Below are 25992 nucleotides of genomic sequence, written 5' to 3'. Positions count from 1 at the left end.
CTGGCCAATTAAATGCACTCAGAATCTAGTTTATTTTGTGTGTGTATGAGTAGTACAAAAATATATAAGCAAGGTATCACTTCACCATTCAATATAATTAAAAACTAATTAGGTCACATGGTTGGTACAGTAGTCCTGCATCTCAAGCTAAAGTACATAACAAAACACTCACTTAGGTGTTTAACAAAGTAAAAAAATGCAGGAGAATCCTGCCAGGTCACACTAACACACCTACAAGTGGCTGCTGGAGCACCACTGGCATTGATCTGGTTTCAGATTGCCTATTCATGCTGACAGCTGCAGATTTTCACAATAAAAATACATGCTCTAAACTAAAGTACTCTTACACTGACCACACAGTCCAATTACCACAATTTACTTCTGTAGGATAAATTTAATACCTTAGAAATCAGTTCTCAGTACAACAAACTATGGAACAATGTATTTCTGTCGCAGGATGGTGAGGCAAAAGTGTGAGGAGGAATGGAAGGAAAATATACAATTCTTCAAGATGAATAAAAATTGCTAGTGGAAATACTTCTATTGGTGTTGAAGAAAGCAGAGTTAATGGATGGAATTTAATGGTTTCTCCTAAGGCAATTTGGAAGTAGGTGACATTTAGAACAAAGAATAGTACAGCACACAGGAACAGGCCCTTTGAACATCCAAGCCTGCGCTGACACATTTTGCTCTTCCAGACTAAAACTGCATTCACTTAGAGGATCCGTATCCCTCTATTCCCTTCTTATTCATGTATTCATTCAGGTATTTCTTGAAATGCTGTTATTGCGTTATCATTACTCTACCAACTCCTCTGGCAGCACGTATCAGGTACTCACCACCCTTTGTGTGAAAAACTCACCTTGCATATCTCTTTTAAACTTCTCCCCCTGCATCTTCAGCCCATGTCCCCTCATAATTGACCCCTCTGCCCTGGGAAAAACCCTCATACTTTCCACTTTATCTATGCCATTCACAATCTTATAACTTCTATCAGGTCGCCCCTCAACCTCCTGTGTCCAGTGAAGACAAACCCAGACCATCCAACCTTTCATCATAGCTAAAGTCCCTTGTACCAGGCATCGTCCTGGTGAACCTTTCTGTTCTGTCTCCAAATCATCCACATCCATCTGGTGGTGTGGTGACCACAACCGTACACAATGTTCCAAGAGTGGGTTAACTTTCTATAAAGCTGCAGCATAACTTACCCATGCTTATACTGAATGCCCCTTCCAATGAAGGCAAGCATGCCACAGGCCTATTTTACATCCTTAACTACCTGCACCGCCACCTTCAGTGATCTGTGGACCTGGACACCCAGATCCCTCTACATATCAATACTCCTAAGGGTTTTCTGCATTCACTGTACAATTTTCACCTGCACTTGACCTTCCAAAATGCGTCACCTCACATTTGTTCAGATTAATCTCCATCTGCCATTTGCTGGCCCTTGCCTCCAACTGACCTATATCCTGTTGTATCCTCTGACAATCCTTCTCACTGTTTGCAACTCCACCAATCTTGGCATCATGTGCAAACTTACTAATTAGGCCAGCTATATTTTCCTCCAAATCATTTATGCAGATCACAAACAGCAGAGGTCCTAGCATTGATCTCTGCGGAATACTGTTAGTCAGAACCATCCATTCTGAACAGCATCCTTCCACTGCTCTGAAGAAGGTTCCCGACCAGAAACATCAACTTTTCTACTTCTCTGATGCTGCCTGACGTGCTGTGTTCCTCCAGGTCCACACTAGTTGACTCTGACTCCAGAATCTGCAGTTCTCGGTATCTTCGATCCTTCTACCACTACCCTCTGTCTCCTAGTTACCCTGTGACTAAGCCAGTTTTGCATCCATCTTGCCAGCTTACCCAGATATTATATGACTTCACCTTTTGTACCAGACTGCCATGAGGTACCATGTCAAAGGTTTTACTGTGGATAACATCAACCTCAATCATCTTCATCACCTCAAAAAACTCAATCAAGTTAGAGAGGCACAACCTCCCCACAAACAATCATTTTGTCTATCACTAATAAGTCCATTTGTTTCTAAATACATATAGATCTTGTCCCTGACAATCTTTTCCAATAATTTCCCTACCACTGATGTGAAGCTCACAGGCCTGTAATTTCCTGGATTATCCCTGCTACCTTTCTTAAAGAATGGGACAACTTTGGCTATGCTCCAAACCTCTGGGTCCTTAAATGTGGCCAAAGGGGATGCAAAGATGTCTGTCAATGCTCCAATTTGTTTTTTTGCCTCCCTCAATATTCTGGGATAGATCCCAGAATTTAATTATTTAAGAGGATGTAAAATGGAAATCCCTTCATTTTTTAATATTAATCTGGTGCAGCAAGCAGCTAGACACCCTTCCCACTGTTATTCAAGCAGTGAGGAGTGAGGAAACAGTCACCACATTAAAAAGCTCCCAGGAGTTGGGGTGGATCTGATTGATAATAAAGGGAAGTGGAGATTATAAGGAGAGTTACCTCCTTGGTCTTTCTTTTAAAACCTGTGCCCTCTAGCCAATGAGCCCTTGTCCAATCCTCACTCACATTTTGCTGCAGTCACTTGTTGATTCTGGGCCTTTGGTGATATATCCAGGCTCCTCTGAACAATAACATTTACAAATTTTATGGTATATTACAATTTTTTAGATTTTTACGGTAATACCTCTCACTACCCACCATCTACCAAATTGCTGTTTACCTACTCAACCTCTTTACAACCTATTTGTGTCCATCTCACAGCTTGCATTCTCACCTAGCTTTGGATCACCAGAAATCTTAGATGCATTACTCTCCATCTCTGTTGAAATCATTAACTCTGATTGTAAATAGCTGAGGTCTGTGCATTTAGGTGTACAAGGTAACAAAAGGCATGGATAGAGTCGATAGCCAGAGACTTTTCCCCAGGGCAGGACTGACTGCCACGAGGGGTCATAGTTTTAAGGTGTTAGGAGGAAGGTATAGAAGAGATGTCAGAGGGAGATTCTTCACCCAGAGAGTTATGAGCGCATGGAATAGTTTACCAGTGGTGGTCATGGAAGCAGAGTCATTAGTGACATTTAAGCGACTGCTGGACATGCACATGGACAGCAGTGAATTGAGGGGAATTAGGTTAGGTTATTTTATTTTTGGATTAGGATTAATCCACGGCACAACATCGTGGGCTGAAGGGCCTGTACTGTGCTGTACTTTTCTATGTTTGTTTTTGTTCTAAGATTGCAAGAATCAACAAGGTTTATGAGAAACAATCAGTGGAAACTGAAGTAAACCAGCAGCATATTCTGAAATAACTCCAGAGGCCAGTATCCTGTCAGCAAGTTACCCTTTATTTACATGTGAAGAGTCCTTGACACTAGTCCAGCTCCCTCAAAGCCATCTCTCAGATGACAGGATGTCTGACAATCCTGTTCATATCAGTCAGCCACGGCTCCCTGTTTGGACCAATTAACAGCCCCAATCAGGGAACTCATATTCTATGAGGTCCACCTGGCTGACCTTGTTACAATCACTATATAGTCAACTTGAGTTAACTGACAAGTCTTTAACTGATGTAACTCAAAGTGCAACACAATTCGGTGAATAAACACTGAGAGATTTAAATTAGACATTAGAAATGGAGGAGACCATAATTCAACCAGAATAACCAATTTTTTTTTCTTTCCAGGAGAAAGCATCAGCATGTAGGGGCCCACACCTATAGTTAGGAGTGAACTTTGTACAGCTGCATGATCTAGAGACAAGTAAGTAAATGCAAATGTTTGCTGCTGACAACTGGAAGATCATGCAAATGAATTACTAATCTAAGAAATCATGTGGGTGATTTGTCATCTGAGTGTTGCTATGCTTAGGTCAGGCAGCTGGTTAAATGTTGAGTTGATCAATCAAGGGAGGACTGCTGCTGGGTAGCCAACCAGAGAGAATACTGACTTTATAAGCTGAGGAACTGATTTTGTCAGGTGAAGTATCTTTTTCTTTTGGAAAATGGCTCCATTGTGTTTTACTTTGTCTGGTTTTCTATTCTTTTAAAGAATTGTTGACTGTTCTGAGAAAATAATTTGAGTCTGTAAGGAATAAGCAAATATTTCTGGAACTACTGAAATGCTGATTTCAAAATTAGAGATACAGCTGAACGTGTGAACAACAATAAGGATTGCATGAAGGCTTGGCAATGATCATTTGAAACTGTTTAAGTGAACTAGAAATTACAATTTTCTTTTTAGTTTGCCCTTTAACTGTTCTTGATGGTCTATGATCGTCTATGTTCTTGATGGTCTACCTGTATGTGAGTGGGGTTTAGGATAAAAAAAGCCTGAGTTTAGATCATAGATATAAATTAAATTACCTTGTTGTTTAGCTTTTATACTGCTAAAGTTTTTGTATTAATAATAAGTTGTTTTTTTTTTAAAGTTATAAATTTGGTGTCCAAGATCTGTTTTTTTTTGTTAAAGTCTAGTCAGGAACAATTGGGTAATTTTAAGGGTCATTGAATATTTTAATTTCACTGTGTTGCAAATCCAGTGATAACAAGACTTATTTGGCTTGGTTTGCTATCCTTGGATCACAACAAGTACCAATGACAGAGATCAGACCAAGCATAAAATAACACTCAAATAATACGACTGAACATGTCACAATATATACTCTTCAAGAGAAAGTGCCTAAAGTTTTGGAGTAGATTTGTAGTTCAGGTTGTGGGCGTTGAGCTGGGTTGGCTCACCGAGCTGGTTTGTTGTTTCACAGACATTTTGTTATCATGCTCAGTGCAGCTTCTTGCTAAATTGTCTAAGTTGAGCAACAACATGAAATGAAGAGTCTACACATTTCAGGTTTACCAGCATATTGGGAATGACAACTAATTTAAACAGATTAAAGGAGGTGAACATATAACTCCATGAAAAACACCACTAAAATGAGGCAAACAATGTTAGCAGGTTAAATACCTAGTTGAGAATGAGTTACCTGGCTTGATAGTGTCAAAAAGGAGACAGTTTCTGGTTCAGTGATTCAAGATATTGCAAAAGGAAAGTGCCTGGTTTAACAGAAGATTCATCTCCATGAAGGAAATCCAAGAGATGAAAGGACCTCCAATTTAAAGGGACTTTTGGAACTCACACTTCGGAGTTTAGGAACAGAATCAAAGTCAACTGTCTTCAGTCTAGAGCTGACCAATTTTCAAAAGAGAACATATTCTGCGAGAATAGTGAAACATTAAGACTGTCTTAATTTGCCAAGTCAGAGTCTTTGGGGAAGATAATGTAGTGTGAGATATACACTTGTGTTCATAATTATCATAATGCAAAATAAAAGCTTGGAAGAAAATGTTGTACAAGCATCTGAAAGCATTAATGACGTCTTGAGCCCCACCTCCTATGATGATGTCATCGAGGTCCCAGCATTATCCCTGTTGCACGCACCATTTGCCAACCTGAAAATGATTCATTTCAACACCTAACAATTATTTCTTTTGCTGCAAAAGCGTTCTCCCCACAACACCACTGGGGTCTTCCTGCTTTAGGTTGGTGGTCTCACCAATTACTGGTAATCCCTAAATTAATTCATACTTAGACAGCAATAAAAGGTTAAAGCCTCTTTGATCTGGACATTTAAGTTAGTTTACAATTTGGTTAAAATGTGGACATTTTACTCATACTTTGATTGTGTCCACAATAGGGTCACATCATTGGACTTACAGGTCTATTTTGATATAATATAGAGAAAGTTACATAACTAAATCACATAACTAAGTCACATAATGTTAAGACTTGTACCACTGTATGGTATGTGGAGGCAGAGTTAATTAATACTTTGTCTGTAAGGGCAGACACATGTTACTCATGCAATGTGACAAAAGGAGGACACTGAGATAAAAATGTGATGTTAAATTTGCGTTCCTCTGACTGATTTTGGAACCATCTCCAGTTTGTTGGGTGTCACTGCATGCATCCATTATTCATGCAAGTAATGTAGCTTAAATAATACGCTTAAAGTTGCAGTTCGTTTCAAAAGTTGCTTTCACAACTTTTATCAAGAATGCATGTATAAAATTATCAGAGACGTGTAGTTGGAGAATTGTTTGCAAGTGTCCAGCATCCAGATTTTATATGATATAGGATCACTGACGGAAACGTCAGAGATAATTTATTCAAGTATAGAAGAAGGAGTTCCTTTCCACCTTTCCCATCAGGTCATACTCAGAAAATGATCTTTATAAGATTTATCTTTCTGGTAATGTTAAACTTTCTGTCTACGAAATGATGTTTTGCATATATTTCACCTTGTGCCTACTCCAAATCAAGCTTTCTTTCTCGAAATTAGGGATGTCAATGGGTAAGAGTTCATACTGATGTGCAGGGATTTGAGACTTTTAAATTAACTTTGAAATATTTTGTAAGAATTGGTGGAAATATTATCCATTCAAAGCATTTAAAAGTAACACTATGTACATTTCTACAGTGCACAGGACCTCCAGGCTTGCAATTTACTGGAGGTATGTTGCACAAAATGTCAATCTGAAGAGACATGAGAAAGCCTGTGCCAAGGAATGTTGCACCATTTTGTTGTACAGATTGGGTATGATTTAATTCCATAACTGTACACCCTGAGTTAACACAGGGTTCACCCAGTGGCACACCCAATTTCAGTGAAGGAGCAGAAACATTTTACGTTGGTGATAATTGCCATTTTTAGCCTCCTACATCAGTTCTTGAGAGGTTTTGATTCCTGCCTGGAAAAGAAACCTGGAAGTTTCAGGCAATATTTTCATTTTGTGCTTCAAAACATAATGAAAAACCATGCAAAGCACAGAATAACTGTGCCTTATTAATACAGTGAGTGTTGCTATGTGTTACTAAAAGGTTCCTTCTATAATAATAAACTTTACCTGGACCAATGCAGAATGATGCTATTACAGCAAGAATGCAGATCACACTCACATATGGCATCCAGGATACCGTGTCCTGTGGAATAAATATATAACTTCCCGTAAGATAATGGAGTGGACATCAATCACTTGTTAAGCCACAACTTTTCTTTAAATCTTTAGAAAGGAATTACAGTGCAATAATACCTTCAAATTGTGAATAATGGCACTTGGAAAAATTAACATTAGTATTGTCTTAATCTAATTGCCCCAGTTAAAGCCTATATTGGTTTGGGAAGAAAACCTTGATATTTATTACTTTGAGAAAAGTCAAGGTGAATCTTATTGAGGTTAGCATCATTAGAAGATACAACCATGAATCAATCAAGTAGCTACATTGTAGACAGCATCTATGGAGAAAAGATGAGATATTTGTTCTTTTATTATGCAGTTTACAATGCTAAAAGGCCTCCAATAAAATTTTGAAACAAATTGGCACTTTTGAACTTGTTTCTAAATGCACTTCTTCGCACTAGTGACTTCTGTGGTACAGTATTATGTCCATTTTAACATCCTTTGTGCTCTGGCACCTTTAAGGATGAATGTTCATTCCTCTTGATTCATGGCTCCTGAATTACCATGTCAATTTATGAATCGATTAACAGATAATTACTTCAATTGCATTTTGAAATTCTTTGTCTGTGTACAAGTAGTAACAACAATCATACACAGTGAATCACTGAAACTGCTTTATTATAGTGGGACATGAATCATATGTTTATGATGGCAGTACATGAATACCGTGTGGAAATGTTCCGAGCCTGGTCAGAGTGCACAAGCCAGTAAGAATGTAAAGAAGTGCAAAGAAATAGGGTGGCATGGTAGTAAGCACTGCTACCTCATAGCACCAGGGACCTGGGTTTGATTCCAGCCATGGGTGGTCAGGTGAAATTTGCACCTTCTCTCTGCATCAGTGTGGGGTTCCTCTGGCTGCTCCAGTTTCCTCCCACAGCCCAAAGACATGAAGGTTAGATGGATTGACCATGGTAAATTGCCCCATAGCATCAGGGATGTGTAGGTTGGATGGATTAGCTATGGGAAATTGTCTGTAGTGTGAAGGCTAGGTGGGTTAAAAAAAACCACGTGGGATTATGAGCTTCTGGGATAGGATGCTCTTCATGAATTGCCTCCTACTGCACTGTAGAGATTCTATGAATCTAAGTGGAGGCTTGCCTCATTCCATCTTTCCTGGGCAGTTTGGTGGTGAAATCAGAAACCCAGCAACTGAAAATGCTATTGAAAGCATTAAAACATTTGCAGTGCCTATTTCCAGTGCTGCCTGGGTGCCGTGCTGTGTTGGTAATTATGTTAGAAAAAGCAAGTTCACGGAAGGAAGTCATTGAGGTTAGAAGTCAATATCAAATCAGTCGTATAAGGATGCAAGCCACAGGCCACCTGTAGTTAAAAGATGGCACCAAGGGAGCAACCCCATGGGCCAAACCTTTTAGATAGTCTTCAGCATCAGTAACTTGTTGCCATTTCATTAAGGAGACTTAAGCATTTGTATGATGCTGCTGACCTTTTCTTCTCATGTGAGTTTATACAGGGACAGGAGATGTATATATTCAGAAGGAGGATGGACTATTGAGGAAGGGCTGCAGTGTCTTTCAGCCTAGTAGTCAGGGTGACAGCAACTGCGAGGAAAGCAGCGGCTGTAGCATTCGATACAGCTACATACAACTCAGTGGAACAGCAGACCTGGTCATAGGATAGCACCATAAAGAAGACGCTACCCTCTACACAGAGTCTCAGGTCAAATGCATGGGTCACTCACAGCAGCTTTGCCTCCAAAGGCTGCAGCTCTTGTATCCAAACCCAGTGCCCTGGAGGAAGCCTCAAGGTTAAGTAGAGCACCTATTGCCTTTGGCGATCAAGATGATTTTCTTTGCATCTGGCTCAGCCACTGACACTCGCAGAATCTCACAATCTCCTGCTCAAATCAGCTTCAGCCGGATGGTGCGAACCTTGTGTGGGATGGCATCACTGTGCATTACCTTTAATGTGAAAGTGGTGAATCATGGTCAGAAGGCTGAAGGCGTTGCTACACTCCACAGATTTCAATAGGGCCAGGACTTAACGGAGTGTACTCATGTAGTAATCGACAACCTATCACAATAAATCGCCTGTCTTTATGAATCAGAAGGAATTCTACTCTTAAAATGAGCAGTTGGTATTCACTCACCTCAGAAAGATCTGGAAAGTATCCATGTTTATAGGCAGCTTTTTGAGCTCTTTCATCCTTTAGCAGTCACAGGTATCTCAGCTCTTGACCTTTTTGCATAACCTTCTACACAGAGATGAGGGGTACCAGCTGAAATTTGGCTATGAATTTCCAAAAAAGCCATTCTGGTGCCTTGGCCGATGTGAAGATCTCCTTCAATATGGACCTCACAGTGACGGGGTGCGATGCCTCATTCAACTTGACATTTCAAAGTGGAGTGGTTCTAGTACCTGATGAGTTTGGGGTACACCTAGCTTCCTATGAGGTGAAGGTGGGAGCCTAATGACACATAAACATCTAGAGATTCTAATGTTTGACTGCCCTGCACACAAGAGAAACTCACTGCACCCTCATTCAGACAGGTTTCAACTGAGGGGAGTCCATGTAGCGCTGCACTTGTGCCATTCGGAACCAAGTGTAGCTGCACCTAATAACTGCCCACAATGAATAAATCAAACTGCTGCCAAGAACAGGGATGCCATTTCCCACCTCCTACTGCCATCCATGAGTCTCCTGCTACTCTGCCATTTTCATCTACACGTTACTCAATGTGGAATGGGAGATAAACAATATCATGGACACTTATCAGCAATACATGCTTGAAGTGAATGTTTTCCATTTGATACAAAGTTTGGAATTGGTACCCACAGCCAGGTGGGTGGATTTGTGACACTAAAAATATTTCAGAATGCTCTCTGACAGGGTATTATCTCCAAGTTATCAGCAGAGCTGGAGGGAGCCAGCTCAGTTCCAAAGAAGTTTTAACTCTGATTCTCTGTCCACCGATGCTGCCAGACCTGTTGAGTTAGCCCAGTGTTCTCTGAGCTGGTTTCAGTTCATGCTTTGATGAAATGCCATGGAGATGACTTCTCAGGTGTGGAGTCTGTGAAAACCCTGTAAAAGGCCGTCCCACTTGCATCAGTGCAGGGGTAGCTGAGTCATTCAGAGTGTCTGGCTCTATCAGGGAAGCCTATGAAAAATGTTGTGACCTGAGGATGCCTTCACTAGATCACCCACTCCCTTGTCCCTGTCTCTCTTTGTCATCTCAGGGAGCTCCTGCAATTGCCTGTTCACCAAGACTGGGTAATTGGCTGCATTTGAAGCAAAGAGATTGTGCAATCAGTTATTCTAAGGTTCCTGCCATAGTATGAAGCCACTGCTGAATGCTTACACATTGGCCTGTTGCAAATGGCTATTGATGAGAATGATCAATCTTTTTCAATGGAGGTGGCCATGTATTCAAAAGCCTGAGATGTAACTGTGTTACAGCTGTGACAGATTCCTCCAGCATCATTTCAATGGGTCACTTTGCTACTGGAACCACTGACTGATGTACCTTTGCTACTACACAAGTACACACTTTGTGTATGACACTTGAAGCTCAGTCTCTTCCTGAGGCCAATGTAGATGGCAGTGTCTTTGGGACTCTGATGGGGACTCTCCATAGCTGTCTGTTACCTGCTAGCAGTTGCTCCTGCTGGCTTGTTTTATATTTTTCACCTCATATTTTCCATTCTATGAAAAGGGCATAACTCTACAATGTGGTGGTTGAGGGTGTGCAATGAGTCAAGAGTACTAATATGCTCACTTTGAATTAGTCACCTAATGAGCTTAATACACTGTAATAAGAAAAGAAGTGTAAGAATTTGTGTACTATTCAAAGGTCATGTTACTGAAGAAAGTCAAAGGGATCAAAGAAAAATTTGCATTTGTACAGTGCCTTTCATTTCTTCTGGATGTGCCAGAGGGCTTTACAGTCAACAAAACATTTTTGATGTGTAGTCATTATTTTAACATAGGGGATGAATTTGTGCATGTGGCTCCCAAATTGTAATACTGATCAGATGATTTGGATTTGTGATTTGACTTGAAGGACAAACATTGTTCCAGGCACCAGAGATAACTCTTTACAATAGTGCCATGAGATCTGAAAGGGCAGACAGGGTGTCAGCATAGTACCTTATTCGAAATGTTATATTGTTATACTAGGGTGTCAGCCTGGAGTTTTAGTCTTGAGTTCTAGCATTGGACTTCTGACTCAGAGCTGAGACTACTACCAACTGAGTCTTAGATAATATGCCATTGCTTAATCGGTTGCCCAGAAAACACACCAGAATGTGAGTTTAGCTTGGTACAAACACAACATTCTGTGTTTTAGATAAAATCAACAGTGTTTGCTGTCAAAGTGTCCAATGAGCCATGAAAAGTGAAATTTTCCCATTTCAAACCCTCTACCTGTGATTTGTAAGTTTGATTTTAAGTGCTCCAGAGAGTTGAATTTACTTTTAACAAAGAAAGGTGCCAGTATTTCAAGAGGGCTGCAAAAGGTTCAGTTAACCTTTTGGAAAGGGGCTTGGATTGACTTTTCACAAACTAAAATAACCTAAAACATGAAGACATGAGAAGTGGAAACAAAAGCGGCAATAATCGCCTTCAAAATATAGCAGTGGGGCAACACAATATGAATGAGAGGATCAAACAGGAGGGGTGTAGGAATAGCCAAAGTTTCATGAAGGTGACATTTAAATCTAAATACCTGTAGATTGAGAGAAATTGTGAGTAGTCCAAAGGACAATGACATCAAACTAAATCCACCAATGAGAAGAGATCGTCGTCCAAGTCGTTCTATGGTCAAACCCTAGAAAGTAAAAGTAAAATACCTCTTAAAAATCAATTGTTTTCTTCAACTAATAGACAAATTATAGAAATAAGTCTTTTACAAAGGTTAGTATCTAGACCTACAGCAAAACAAGTTACAATTAGAGAGAAGCAATTCTAATGTGGCCCAGTCTCAAGCATTGTTGTCCTGGTTAAATTTGGAAGAAAAGTGTTTGAATATTATTGGAAAATAAGTATTGCTGAAACTTTGCTCCTCGCAGTCACCAGGACCAGTGCACGAAAGCCAAATTTCAAACGATCATAATAATTTATACTTCTGAAAAAGACATTTGCTGATTTGCTGGAAAGTTGATTCTGATTGACCGAGCTGTTGCCATGATGATAGTAGCCATGAATCATCCATCATGGCTCATCAAGTTCTGGGTGATTCAAAAATGTTGCAAGGCTTGAACATAATTATTTTGCTAGCAGAGAATGTTTATGAATACATGCCATCGCATCCAAGCATAAATAAGTTATTTTACTATTTTAAAATGATCTGTCTACCACACAATGCAGCCATGTCATGTGTAAAATTCGGTTCTGTTGTGAGGATAAGTACATAGGCTGTCCCAGCAACTGACTTATTAAATCAACATCATGTTCCTTTGGTTGTTTGTAATAGATAGATTACAGATTCCGCTCAAACAGTCCATGCTTACAAAGCCTGCTGAACCCCTACCCCCCAAAATGTCTACTATTAGATGCAATTCTGTATTAGGGCAGCATTTGCTGAAGAATCCTGTCCATGCTTGTATTTACAACAGCAACCGAATTAACAGAATCAGTTGAATTCAGAAAGTCGCTCATATATGCTTCCTTTGTATATTCATACACAGGGATCTATTCTCTCTTTTTAGCAATATTCAAGTTATGCACTATCAAGCAATAATCTATCAAAGGAAAATATTGCTATAACTATAGAATAGAAATTGCTTCTTCTGATGTTAGCTGCCAAATACCTAACACATTCCATTAGAATACTTCTATTTTGAGCTTTGTATCTTTTAACATAAACTGGTTAACATTAGATACTATGAATGTAAAGGGAAGTGCTAATAAATTCATTAAAAAATTTGGGAGAAACCTCTGTTTGTTAGAGTGTTGAGAATGTGGAACTTGCTACCGTGTGCGGAAGTTGAGAATGATGTAAGTTCTTTGAAAGGGAATCTGGGTAATGAAATGAAGGAGAAACAGTCACAGAATCCGTTGATTGTCTGAGATGAAGTAATGTGGGAGAAGGCTTGCGTGAAGAATGAAACTAGTACAGTTAATTCACCTATTCCTGTGCTATTATTTCGAAGTCATTTTATATATCACCTCAATTAATAGTGAGGCCAGACAATATCTCCCTCAGTGACCTATTGTCTTACAGCTTGTATAAAAGATAAGCTTACAAAAACATGCTCAGTAAAAACATCCTGTCATGTTTCAGTATTCAGCTTTTCAGTTCTTCAAGTAGATCAGTATGACACTTTCTTCAGTCAATTAGAAATTAAACAAAGCTGAACGCTGAGGAAGTGATAATCATAACCCATCTTGTTTTTTTCTGACAATCAATAGCACTTATTCCTGTTTACTTCATTTACTCAAAGGTATAGCTGTGAAAACAAGCAGGGCTGGTGATACGTCCATTTTTACTTAGTATTTCTCTGAACAGGCACACAAAGAGTACAGAGGCACTGCGATGCTGTTGCAATGCTAGATGTTGCTGGCTAATTTCACAGGGTCCAATACTGGAGCCCTGTCCCTCACCTGTACACTCTCTGACTGCCACTTCTTGTCAGAGAGTGAAATTGTGAAATTATACTTGCCATGATTTGCAGCAAAATGATAACCGATACAAATGAAAATAAAATATCATTAGTTTTGGGAAAGTACAAGATCAGTTTTGCAGGGAGTATTGCAAAGTCAGGGGAAGACAAACCATGCTACCTTTTTCACAACATATTCTGAAATGTAAAAGTCCAGCATCACAGACAGTCGCTTGACAGCTCTTGTGAAAGGTTTGTATGTGAAGTATACGTATAGTTAGGGTGCTGGGAGGGTGAGATGCTAAGAAATTAGGGGCGCCAGGACGACAGGGTAGCAAACCGGTAGGGTACCAGGTTATAAGGTGACAGAGAAGTCAGGTAAATGACTGAGTGTGGGGTAAGTTCGGACAAGCGGGAGGGTCTGGTGTGTTGTTGGCTCTCAGGTGGCAGTTGGAGAGTGTTGGGTCATGGGAGGGATCACATTCAGCACAAGTTCAAGAGGGGTCAGGTCTATCGTGGGGCAAGGGGTTTTGGAAAAAGTGTTAGGTCTTGGAGGGGTTGTTGGATCTGGAACAAGGCGGATCGGTCAGATCTGGCAACGGGGTAGTAAGAGAGCAGTCCTCTGATGGTGGTGAGGGGGGATGCAGGAAGGTGGTTGGGCCCAACGGTGGAGGAAGGGTTGCCAGTTCACGGACAGGAGGGGTGGTATAGGGACCTGGAGTGTGTGGATGTATGCGTCAGGGTATGCATCACTGGTTCCAGTGGCAGGGGTCCTATGTATTGGGGGAGAGAAATTATTAGGTCATGGTCTGGGGATGTAGTTGCAGTTGAGAGTGTGAGAATTAAATTGGAGGTCAGTTAATAGCTACTAGGCGTTAGACTAGATAATTAAGCCTAACACAGCTGCCATGAGGGCTGGCACACACCAGTTGGTGTGCCAACACCGTTCTCAGCATGAAGTCACTGCTGTGCATGAACCTTGGAGATCCACACCGAAGCAAAATATAAAGAGAGATCGTAGGTTCCAAGAGGAAGGGAATCACAAGGCTCAATCTTGGTGATTTCTTTCGAGTCTGCTCCGGTAGGAATTCTGCATAGTCCCTTTGCACAGCTCCTATGTAGGCCTCAGGAACAATCATCACATTCCCTTTCATCCTTGTAAACTCTAGTGAGTGCAGGCCTCAGTTTAAACAATTTCACCTCATAAGATTGAAACATAAAATTTTAAATTGACTGGACCGACCAGATGCAAGGAGGATGATTTCCCTGGTAAGGTTGGCCAGAAGTGAGGGGTGGGGAGGTGGTATCACAGTCTCAAGATATAGGTTGGCCCACTTAGGGCTGAGACGGAAAAGCATTTCTTCACGTACAGGGTGGTCAGCCTGTGGAATTCGCTACCACAGAAGACAGTAGCAGGAGGTCAGCTCACTGAGTATATTCAAGAAAGACATAGATTATTTTTTAGATATTAAAAGGCATCAAGGGGTATATGGAGAAAATGTGACAACAGCATTGATCAGGTTGAATGGCAGAGCTGGCCTGTTTTGTTCAGTCACATCTGGATAAGGCTGCTCTGAGAGAGAAATGGCTTTTCCATGATTTAATCTAAGGGTCACCATACCCCAGGTAAGGAGCGAGATTGAGAAGGTAGGACTTCTATGGTAACCTCAACCAGTATGGGAATTAAACCTGAGTTGTTGGGATCACTCCGCATCGCAAACCAGTCGCCAAGCCAATGAGCTGACCAAAACTCAGCCCGGACTGTTGATGTTACTATGGATCTGAAAATACCTCCATCCATGACGGTTATCCTATCCACACACTAATTCATCCAGTCGCAGGCATGAAAGAATTTTTAGATGATTTTTTGAAATAAGAAGTTTTACTTTTGGCTTTAAATGGCATTTATCAAAATGCTAGTATTCAATATTCTGTAACTGCATTTCTAAACCTGGCATTGAGAATAACAGCTTTTGGAACAGTAAAATGCCAATTGATCATTAATGTTCATTGAGTATTAACATTTTCATGCCAAAATCATAGAGCAACTTATGTTAAGAGGCTTCACTAAAATTGAAGACCGGATTCTTGCTTTCTAATATTTTAATATGACAGTGAATCACAAAAAAGGAGTTGCTGCTAATAGTTAAATAATATTAATTTTAAAATTATCGTTTAAAATTATAGAATGCTGTAGCACAAAAATCACAATTTCACAAACTCATTTGAATTTTTAATCTACTTTTAATCCTGATTCTGATTATCTTAATTTTATGTTTTTGGATCCTCATTCATGAATGAAACTAATTTATTTTCCAAATACTGTGGTGTTGCTGCTGTATAAAGTTAAACAGAGACAGAACTGGCTTTGAATATATGAAATAAGGTTGTGCTCTGCATGAACACAAAGATAAGACTGTGAAGTTTCAATTATAGTCACTGAACTCTAACATTTCTGCACTTCAATTAACTCTGCTTCCCTTGATAATTAATATTTTTGTTCCTTATTATCAATTCTACAACTTACTAGTTTCTGAAATCCAACTAACTTACTCATAATTTCCTGAATTATTCCAGTCGTTTTTTCCAAGGAAGAGGTCAAATACTTCATTCGCTAGTCAATCAGTAGGATCATCTTTTCCCTACGAGATACTGAACAATGACTACTTCTCCAACTTCTGGGAAGATACTTTCTGGTAAAGCATTGGGTCCCATTCACTTGTCTACTTTAAGTGCTAGTGTCTTTTATAGCTCTACAATTCCACAATCCACCTCCTCTCCGAAAACTGAGGCAAATAATAAATTAGTACTGTTGTATGAGCAATCTGTCCATTGTTGACCCATGTCGCATGAGCTCCCTGTGCTAATGTTCACTCTAAACTAAATTTGCTGTCACCATTCTCTTTACTGGAAGGGGCCTACAGGACTTGTTACAAGTTACACTGATGTGATCAATATTATTATAGAGATGATGAGAAAGACCCAGATGGTGGGTTGTACTCCTTTCTGATCCCAAGCTGTTCTCCTCACCAAGCTCAAATGACATCTTCACAGTGGTTGGTATTTAAGGCTCTTCCCATCTTTAACCCCTTCAGATTTTTACACAAGTATCATCTACATTCTTTCACTCACCAAAAGATGCTTAATTCTTTCATCTTCAGCCCTCAACCTTCCTGATGTAATTTTTTTCCATTAAATGTGTGTAGAAAACATATCTGTTGAAAGCATTTCCTGGCCCTTTCAGGTTTTCATAACTTTCGTACAACTTTACAATCTAATGTTTTTTGTAGTTGTCCCATGGGTTCATGTATGTTTGTTGTGAATTTTATTTTTATTACATCCCTTTAAATACTGTATTTTAATCTCCAAATGTAAACTAAACCCTATTTGTGCCCTCAACCTGAGATTTAGATTTGTTTCCTTTTGAGATTGATTTAATTTGTAATTGTTCCAACTATGGTTTATTAAGGAGGAACGAAACATTGTGAAAATGTCTTTCCTGAATACCGCTGAGGTTCACAGTGCACCTGAGCTAAGGCCAGAAACCGCTGAGGTGGATAATGAGAAAGGATCCAGGAACCTGCTGTCCTGATCAAAGAACTGGCAATGCAACTTTCTGAGGGAGTAAAGGGTGGGCAAAGTTTCCTTCCACCCACTGGAGATGTGGAACTGAAAAAGGAGTTGGTGCCAGAGGAATGATGATGTTTGCCAAAAAAAAAGCCTGTTGTTCACAAATACTGAACACTGATCAGAGAGGACAGTAGCAAAATATTGTTGTCTAGTGCTAGGATCAGGAGAAGTGTGACCCACAGAATTTGTAGAATCTCCACAGTGTGGAAAGAGGCCATTCATCCCATTGAGTCTGCACAAAAGCATCTCACTGTACTGCTGTAACCCTGCATTTCCCATGGCCAATCACCTAACCTGTATATCTTTGGACAGTTGGAGGAAACTAGAGCACTCAGAGGAAATCCACACAGACACAGGGAGAATGTGCAAACTCCACACAGACAAGGCTAGAATCAAACAGGAGTCTCTGGTGCTGGGAGGCTGCAGTGCTAACTACTGAGCCATCATGCAGCCCAATATTATGAGGAATGCTTATGGTGGATCACCCCAGAAGGAGGAGCCTGTTGATTACTCATGTCAGATCTCTCCTAAGGAGGGCTAATTGTATTGATCAACCAATGTTCTTCCTTATCCCATTAGCTTCTCCTCCATGCAGCTTTCCAGCAAAATACTTTTTATTTCTCTTACCCTCTGTCTCCAAGTTTCAAGCTGCGTTGGTTCTGTCCTAAATACCAACCTGAATGATTGATCTTGCCTGCAGAACCCCAAAATGTCCAGTGTTATCGAGCACTGAACCTATTGGACTATTATCATTCCAATTTCAACACACTATTAATGGTAAAGCAAGATCTCTTTTAACATGTAACTGGAGAAAAATGATTTAAAACCATACGATAAAGCCCTTGCAACGATGGAAACAAATAAATTTTGGTATTTTAATATTCAACTGGAAGAGAGTCCAATTTTCAGCACTTGTGAAAGCATTTACTTTCCTACATCATTAGGCAAAATACATAACATATGAATGAAGAACAAGGGTAGGCCCCCCAACCCTACAAGCTTCCTCTGTAATTCAATAAGATCGTGACTGATGTGATTTTAACCACAACTCTACATCACTTCATATCATCAGTAAACTTTCATTCCTTTGGTAACTGAGAATGTATCTTCACCTAAAAAATATTTTAAGATTCTGCATTCACTATCTTTAGAGGAAGAAAGTTTCCTCACCTCTGTCTTAAATTTTTAAACTATGATCCCTAGTTCTAGATTTTCCCACAAGAGGAAGCATCCACATTAATCTTTGTTGTGACACTTCTGGAACGTTACAAATGCCTCATAGAAATCTAAATACGATACATCCACTTGTTCCCCTTTATCCACAGCATAAGCTACTTCTTGATAAAGAACGCCAATAAATTCGTTAAACATAATTTTCCTTTGACAAACCACGTTGGCTCTGCTTGATTACCTTGAACTTATCCAAGTGCACTGTTATAATGCCTTTTATAATAGCTTTTAACGTTTTGCCTATGACAGATGTTAAGCTAACTGGTCTGTTGTTTCCTACTTTCTACCTCACTTGCTTTTGGAATAAACGAGTTATATTAGCTTTTTTCCAAACTAAAGGAACTACTTCCAAATCTAGAACATAGAGAACATAGAACAATACAGCGCAGGACAGGCCCTTCAGCCCTCGATGTTGCACCGACCTGTGAACTAATCTAAGCCCATCCCCCTACACAATTCCATCATTATCCATATGCTTATCCAAGGACTGTTTAAATGCCCCTAATGTGGCTGAGTTAAATATATTGGCAGGCAGGACGTTCCACGCCCTTACCACTCTCTGAGTAAAGAACCTGCCTCTGATATCTGCCTTAAATCTATCACCCCTCAATTTGTAGCTATAGCCCCTTGTACAAGCTGAAGTCATCATCCTCGGAAAAAGATTCTCACTGTCCACTCTATCTAATCCTCTGATCATCTTGTACGTCTCTATTAAATCCCCTGTTAGCCTCCTTCTCTCCAATGAGAACAGACCCAAGTCCCTCAGCCTTTCTTCATAGGGCCTGCGCTCCAGACCAGGCAACATCCTGGTAAATCTCTTCTGCAACTTTTCCAATGCTTCCACATCCTTCCTATAATGGGGCGACCAGAACTGCATGCAATATTCCAAATGAGGCTGCACTAGCGTTTTGTACAGTTGCAGCATGCCATCACGGCTCCAGAACTCAATCCCTCTACCAATAAAACCTAACACACTGTAAGCCTTCTTAACAGCACTATCAACCTGGTTGGCAACTTTCAGGGATCTATGTACATGGACACCAAGATCCCTCTGCACATCCATACTACCAAGAATCTTCCCATTGACCGGGTATTCTACCTTCCTATTATTCCTCCCAAAGTGAATCACCTCACATTTATCCGTATTAAACTTCATTTGCCATCTTTCGGCCCAATTCTGCAGTTTATCCAAATCTCCCTGCAACCTGCAACATTCTTCCACACTGTCCACCACTCCACCAACTTTCGTGTCATTTGCAAACTTACTAACCCATCTACCTATGCCTGCGTCCAAGTCATTTATGAATCTATCACCCCTCAATTTAAAACAATGTCCCTTCATGCTAGCCATCACCATCCGAGGAAAAAGGCTATCACTGTCCACCCTATCTAATCCTCCGATCATCTTATATGTCTCTATTAAGTCACCTCTTAACCTCATTCTCTCTAACGAAAACAGCCTCAAGTCCCTCAGCCTTTTCTCATAAGACCTTCCCTCCATACCAGGCAACATCCTGGTAAATCTCCTCTGCACCCTTTCCAAAGCTTCCACATCCTTCCTACAATGCAGCAACCAGAACTATACGCAATACTCCCCAAGTATGGCCGCACCAGAGTTTTGTACAACTGCAACATGACCTCATGGCTCCGAAACTGAATCCCTCTACCAATAAAAGCTAACACACTGTACACCTTCATAACAACCCTATCAACCTGGGTGGCAACTTTCAGGGATCTATGTACATGGACACCGAGATCTCTCTGCCCATCCACACTACCAAGAATCTTACCATTAGCCATAGTACTCTGTATTCCTGTTATTCCTTCCAAAGTGAATCACCTCACACCTTTCCGCATTAAACTCCATTTGCCACCTCTCAGCCCAGCTCTACAGCTTATCTATGTCCCTCTGTAACTTGCAATATCCTTCTGCACTATCCACAACTCCACCGACTTTAGTATCATCTGCAAATTTACTAATCCGTCCTTCTACGCCCTCATCCAGGTCATTTATAAAAATGACAAACAGCAGTAGCACCAAAACAGATCCTTGTGGTACACCACTAGTAACTGAACTCTAGGATGAACATTTCCCATCAACCACCACCCTCTGTCTTCATACAGCTAGCCAATTTCTAATCCAAACTGCTAAATCATCCTCAATCCCATGCCTCCATATTTTCTGCAATAGCCAACCGTGGGAAACCTTATCAAATGTTTTACTGAAATCCATATACACCACATCAACCAGTCTACCCTCATCCAGCTGTTTAGTCACCTTCTCAAAGAACTCAATAAGGTTTGTGAGGCATGACCTACCCTTCACAAAACTGTCTTGACTATCCCTAAACAAATTATTCCTTTCTAGATGATTATAAATCATGTCTGTTATAATAGTTTCCAACACTTTACCCACAACCAAAATAAGGCTCACTGGTGTATAATTATCAGGGTTGTCGCTACTCCCTTCTTGAACAAGGGGACAGCATTTGTTCAAAGATCAAAGCCAGAGGCTCTGCAACCTCCTCCCTAGCTTCCCAGAGAATCCTAGGATAAATCCCATCTGCCCGAGGGGACTAATCTATTTTCACACTTTCCAGAATTGCTAACACCTCCTCCTTATGAACCTCAATCCCATCTAGTCTAATAGCCTGTATCTCGGTATTCTCCTCGACAACATTGTCTTTTTCCCATGTGAATACTGACAAAAAATATTTATTTAGTGCCTCTCCTATCTCTTCAGTCTCCACGCACAACTTCCCACTACTGTCCTTGACTGGCCCTAATCTTACTCTAGTCATTCTTTCATTCCTGACATACCTATAGAAAGCTTTAGGGTCTTCCTTCATCCTACCTGCCAAAGACTTCTCATGTCCCCTCCTGGCTCTTCTTAGCTCTCTCTTTAGGTCCTTCCTGGCTAACTTGTAACTCTCAAGCTCCCTAACTGAGCCTTCATGCCTCATCTTTACTTAAGCCTCCTTCTTCCTCTCGACAAGAGATTCAACTTCTTTAGTAAACCACGGTTCCCTCGCTCAACCATTTCCTCCCTACCCGACAAGTACATACTTATCAAGGACACACAGTAGCTGTTCCTTGAACAAGCTCCACATTTCAATTCTGCCCAGCCCCTGCAGTTTCCTTCCCCATCCTATGCATCCTAAATCTTGCCTAATCGCCTCATAATTGCCTTTCCCCCAGCTCTAACACTTGACCTGCAGTATGTACCTATCCCTTTCCATCGCTAAAGCAAACTAACCAAATTGTGGTCACTATTACCAAAGTGCACACCTACCTCCAAATCTAACACCTGGCCTGGTTCATTACCCAGAACCAAATCCAATGTGGCCTCACCTCTTGTTGGCCTATCTACATACTGTGTCAGGAAACTCTCCTGCTCACATTGGACAAAAACTGACCCATCTAAAGTACTCGAACGATAGTGTTTCCAGTCAATAGAAAGTTAAAGTTGCCCATAACAACTGCCCTGTTACTTTTGCTCCTATCCAGAATCATTTTTACAATCCTTTCCTCCAGAACTTTTTGGAGGCCTATAGAAAACTCCCAACAGGGTGACCTCTCCTTTCCTGTTTCTAAACTCAGCCCGTACTACCTCAGTAGATGAGACCTCATCAAACGTCCTTTCTGCCACCGTAACACTGTCCTTGACTAACGCTGCCACACCTCCCCCTCTTTTACTGCCTTCCCCACTCTTACTGAAACATCTAAACCCCGGAACCGGCAACAACCTTCCTGTCCCTACTCTATCCATATCCCCGAAATGGCCACAGCAACAAAGTTCCAGGCAGCAACCCATACTGTAAGTGCACCCATCTTATTCCAGATGCTCCTGGTGTTGAAGTAGACACACGTCAAACCACCTTCCTGTCTGCCGGTACACTCCTGCAACCTTGAAACCTTATTCATTACCTCACTACCCTCAACCTCCTGTACACTGGAGCTACAATTCAGGTTCCCATCCCCCTGCTGAATTAGTTTAAACCCTCCTGAAGAGCATTAGCAAATCTCTCCCCCCCCCCCCCCCCCCCCCAGGATATTGGTACCCCTCTGGTTCAGATATAGACCATCCCATTTTTAGAGGCCTCACCTAACCCAGAATGAGCCCCAATTATCCAGGTATCCAATCCCTCCCTCCTGCACCATCCCTGCAGCCACGTGTTCAACTGCTCTCTCTCCCTGTTCCTCACCTCACTAGCACATGACATGGGTAACAAACCAGAGATAACAACTCTGCTTGTTCTAGCTCTAAGCTTCCACCCTAGCTCCTTGAATTTCTGCCTTACATCCCCATCCCTTTTCCTACCTATCTCATTGGTACCTATGTGGACCACCACTTGGGGCTGCTCCCTCTCCTCCTTAAGGATCCCGAAAACACGATCTGAGACATTGCAGACACCAGCACCTGGGAGGCAACACACCAACTGTGAGTCTCTCTCATTCCCACAGAATCTCCTATCTGTTCCCCTAACTATGGAGTCCGCAATGACTAATGATCTGCTTCTCTCCCCCTTCCCTTCTGAGCAACAGGGACAGACTCTGTGCCAGAGACCCGTACCGCATGGCTTACTCCTGGTAAGTTCCCACCAACAGTATCCAAAACGGTATACTTGTTATTGACGGGAATGGCCACAGGAGATCTATGCAATGTCTGCCTGTTCCCTTTCTGTCCCCTGACTGTAACTCATCTACCTTTCTCCTGTATCTGAGGTGTGACTACCTCCCTGTAACTCCTCTCAATTACCCATTCAGCCTCCTGAATGATCAGAAACTCATCCAGCTCCAGCTCCAGTTCCCTAACGCAGTTTCTGAGGAGCTGGAGTTCGGCGCACTTAGACCATAAGACCATGAGACATAGGAGTGGAAGTAAGGCCATTTGGCCCATCAAGTCGGTTCCGCCATTTAAATCATGGCTGATGGGCATTTCAACTCCACTTCCCTGCACTCTCCCCGTAGCCCTTGATTCCTTCTGAGATCAAGAATTTGTCGATCTCTGCCTTGAAGGCATCCAACATCCCGGCCTCCACTGCACTCCGTGGCAATGAATTCCACAAGCCCACCACTCTCTGGCTGAAGAAATGTCGTTTCATTTCAGTTTTAAACTTATCCCCTCTCATTTTAAGGCTGTGCCCACGGGTCCTAGTCTCCCCGCCTAACAAAACAACTTCCTAGCGTCCACCCCTTCTAAACCATATATCATCTTGTAAGTTTCTATTAGATCTCCCCTCAACCTTCTAAACTCTAATGAGTACAATCCCAGGATCCTTAGCCATTCATCATACATTAAACCTACCGTTCCAGGGATCATCCGTGTGAATTTCCGCTGGACACGCTCCAGGGCTAGTATGTCCTTCCTGAGGTGTGGGGCCCAAAATTGGACACAGTATTCTAAATGGGGCCTAACTAGAGCTTTATAAAGCTTCAGAAGCACATCGCTGCTTTTATATTCGAACCCTCTTGAGATAAACGACAACATCACGTCCGCTTTCTTAATTATGGACTCTACCTGCAAGTTAACCTTTATAGAATCCTGGACCAACACTCCCAGATCCCTTTGTACTTCTGCTTTGCGAATTTTCTCACCATTTAGAAAGTATTCCATGCCTGTATTCTTTTTTCCAAAGTGCAAAACCTTACATTTGCTCACATTGAATTTCATTCGCCATTTCCTGGACCACTCTCCTAAACTGTCTAAACCTTTCTGCAGCTTCCCCACCTCCTCAGTACTACCTGCCTGCCCACCTATCTTTGTATCATCGACAAACTTTGCCAGAATGCCCCCAGTCCCTTCATCCAGATCATTAATGTGTAAGGTGAACAGCTGCGGCCCCAACACTGAGCCCTGCGGGACACCACTTGTCACTGGTTGCCATTCCGAAAAAGAGCCTTTTATCCCAACTCTCTGCCTTCTGACACTCAGCCAATCCTCAATCCAAGCCAGTAGCTCACCTCAAACACCATGGTCCCTCACCTTACTCAGCAGCCTCCCATGAGGCACCATATCAAAGGCCTTTTGGAAGTCTAGATAGATAACATCTACTGGGTTTCCCTGGTCTAACCTACTTGTTACCTCTTCAAAAAATTCTAACAGGTTTGTGAGGCATGACCTCCCCTTACTAAATCCATGCTGACTTGTTCTAATCTGACCCTGCACTTCCAGGAATTTAGAAATCTCATCCTTGACAATGAATTCTAGAATTTTACCAACTACCGAGGTTAGGCTAATCGGCCTATAATTTTCCATCTTTTGCCTTGATCCTTTCTTAAACAAGGGGGTTACAACAGCAATTTTCCAATCATCTGGGACTTTCCCTGACTCCAGTGACTTTTGAAAATCACTTCCCGCAGATGAAGTCAGTGGGGACACCAGGAGAAGATCCAGCTTGACCTGACAGTACCACCATCACGGAAGAGAGCCAGCCATACGTCAAAGAGGAAGAAGATTCCAATGGCTCAACACAAACATGTGAATTGTTGTGGGTACTCAGATGGATAGAGCTTGGTCGTGAGCGAAAATTGTGGGAATTTGGGAAATGCTGATATGGTGTCTTTAATAAGGAATATTTTGTTAATAGAATCGGGTTGAACTGCAAACGGAATTCTGCATCTCTTTGTCCAACTCACTCACAAGAGCGCTTGGGTAAAATGTTTGTAATACATAAACTGATTGAAGTGCGCAAAGCACAGATAACAGGTGTGACATGTAGATCAGACCAGGCAAGGATATTAGATTCCTTTCTCCAAGGGACATAGGTGAATTTTTGTGTTTTTGTGACCATTGACAAATGTTGCAAGGTCCCCATTATCCCAGCTGTTACTTCTAAGTTGCTTTAATTGACTTCAGGTTTCAGCATTCACCCTGATGGGCTTCAAACCTATAATCACCAGAGAATTTGCCTGGGGCTCTGGGTTACCAGTCCTGTGACACTGTCATGATGCTGTCACTTCCCTACTTGTCGTGCTCTCCAGAAGCACTACAAAATGCAACAAAGTGTGCGTGACAATGTTTTTTTGTTTATACATGGATGTGGACATGGCTGGTTAGGTCAGCATTTATTGCCCATCCCTAGATACCCCTGAACTGCTGCATCCATGTGCTGTAGGAAGACTCACCACGAGGGAGAGACTTCCAGGAGTTTAAGCCAGTCACAGTGCAGGAACAGCAATATATTTCCAAGTCAGGATAGTGAGTGGCTTGAAGGGGAACTTGGATTTCCCATGTATCAGCTGCGCTCGCCCTTCTAAATGGAAGTATCTTGGGCTTGGAAAATGCAAAGGATTTCAATGAAGTCTTCAATAATGTGGACAACATATGAAATCTGATAAGTGTCCAAACTGAAAGGTTGCTGCATTGATGGGTCAAGTGGAATGCCTGATAATATTAAGAGGCATGGAAGTGTTCAGTCTCAACTCAGTGCAAGAGCTTGAGCATAATGGGGATCATTTATTCCAAACAAATAAATCATGGACTACTCCACAAGAGGAAATACAGCTATGCTGGAGAATCTGATGGCTGATACCATAAGCTCAAGGAAAGTTATACTGTTGTGTG

General features: G+C 41.4%; 1 protein-coding gene across 8 annotated transcripts in view; it reads right to left on the bottom strand.

The window, feature by feature from the left end:
• Positions 1-25992, bottom strand: part of slc2a9l2 (solute carrier family 2 member 9, like 2) — a 359547-nt gene that overhangs the window by 86657 nt on the left and 246898 nt on the right. For all 8 annotated transcript variants that reach the window (XM_048544948.2, XM_048544963.2, XM_048544954.2 and 5 more), the window contains 2 exons: positions 11690-11791; positions 6894-6969 (listed from right to left, as the gene is read on the bottom strand). In XM_048544948.2, coding sequence (XP_048400905.2) covers positions 6894-6969; positions 11690-11791 — 178 coding nt within the window. The remainder of the gene's footprint in view (positions 1-6893; positions 6970-11689; positions 11792-25992) is intronic.

This window comes from Stegostoma tigrinum, chromosome 1 (genome assembly GCF_030684315.1).
Source record: "Stegostoma tigrinum isolate sSteTig4 chromosome 1, sSteTig4.hap1, whole genome shotgun sequence".
Classification (NCBI taxonomy): domain Eukaryota; kingdom Metazoa; phylum Chordata; class Chondrichthyes; order Orectolobiformes; family Stegostomatidae; genus Stegostoma; species Stegostoma tigrinum.
Note: the sequence above shows the minus strand (reverse complement) of the source record. Positions and strands in the feature narration are given on the sequence as shown.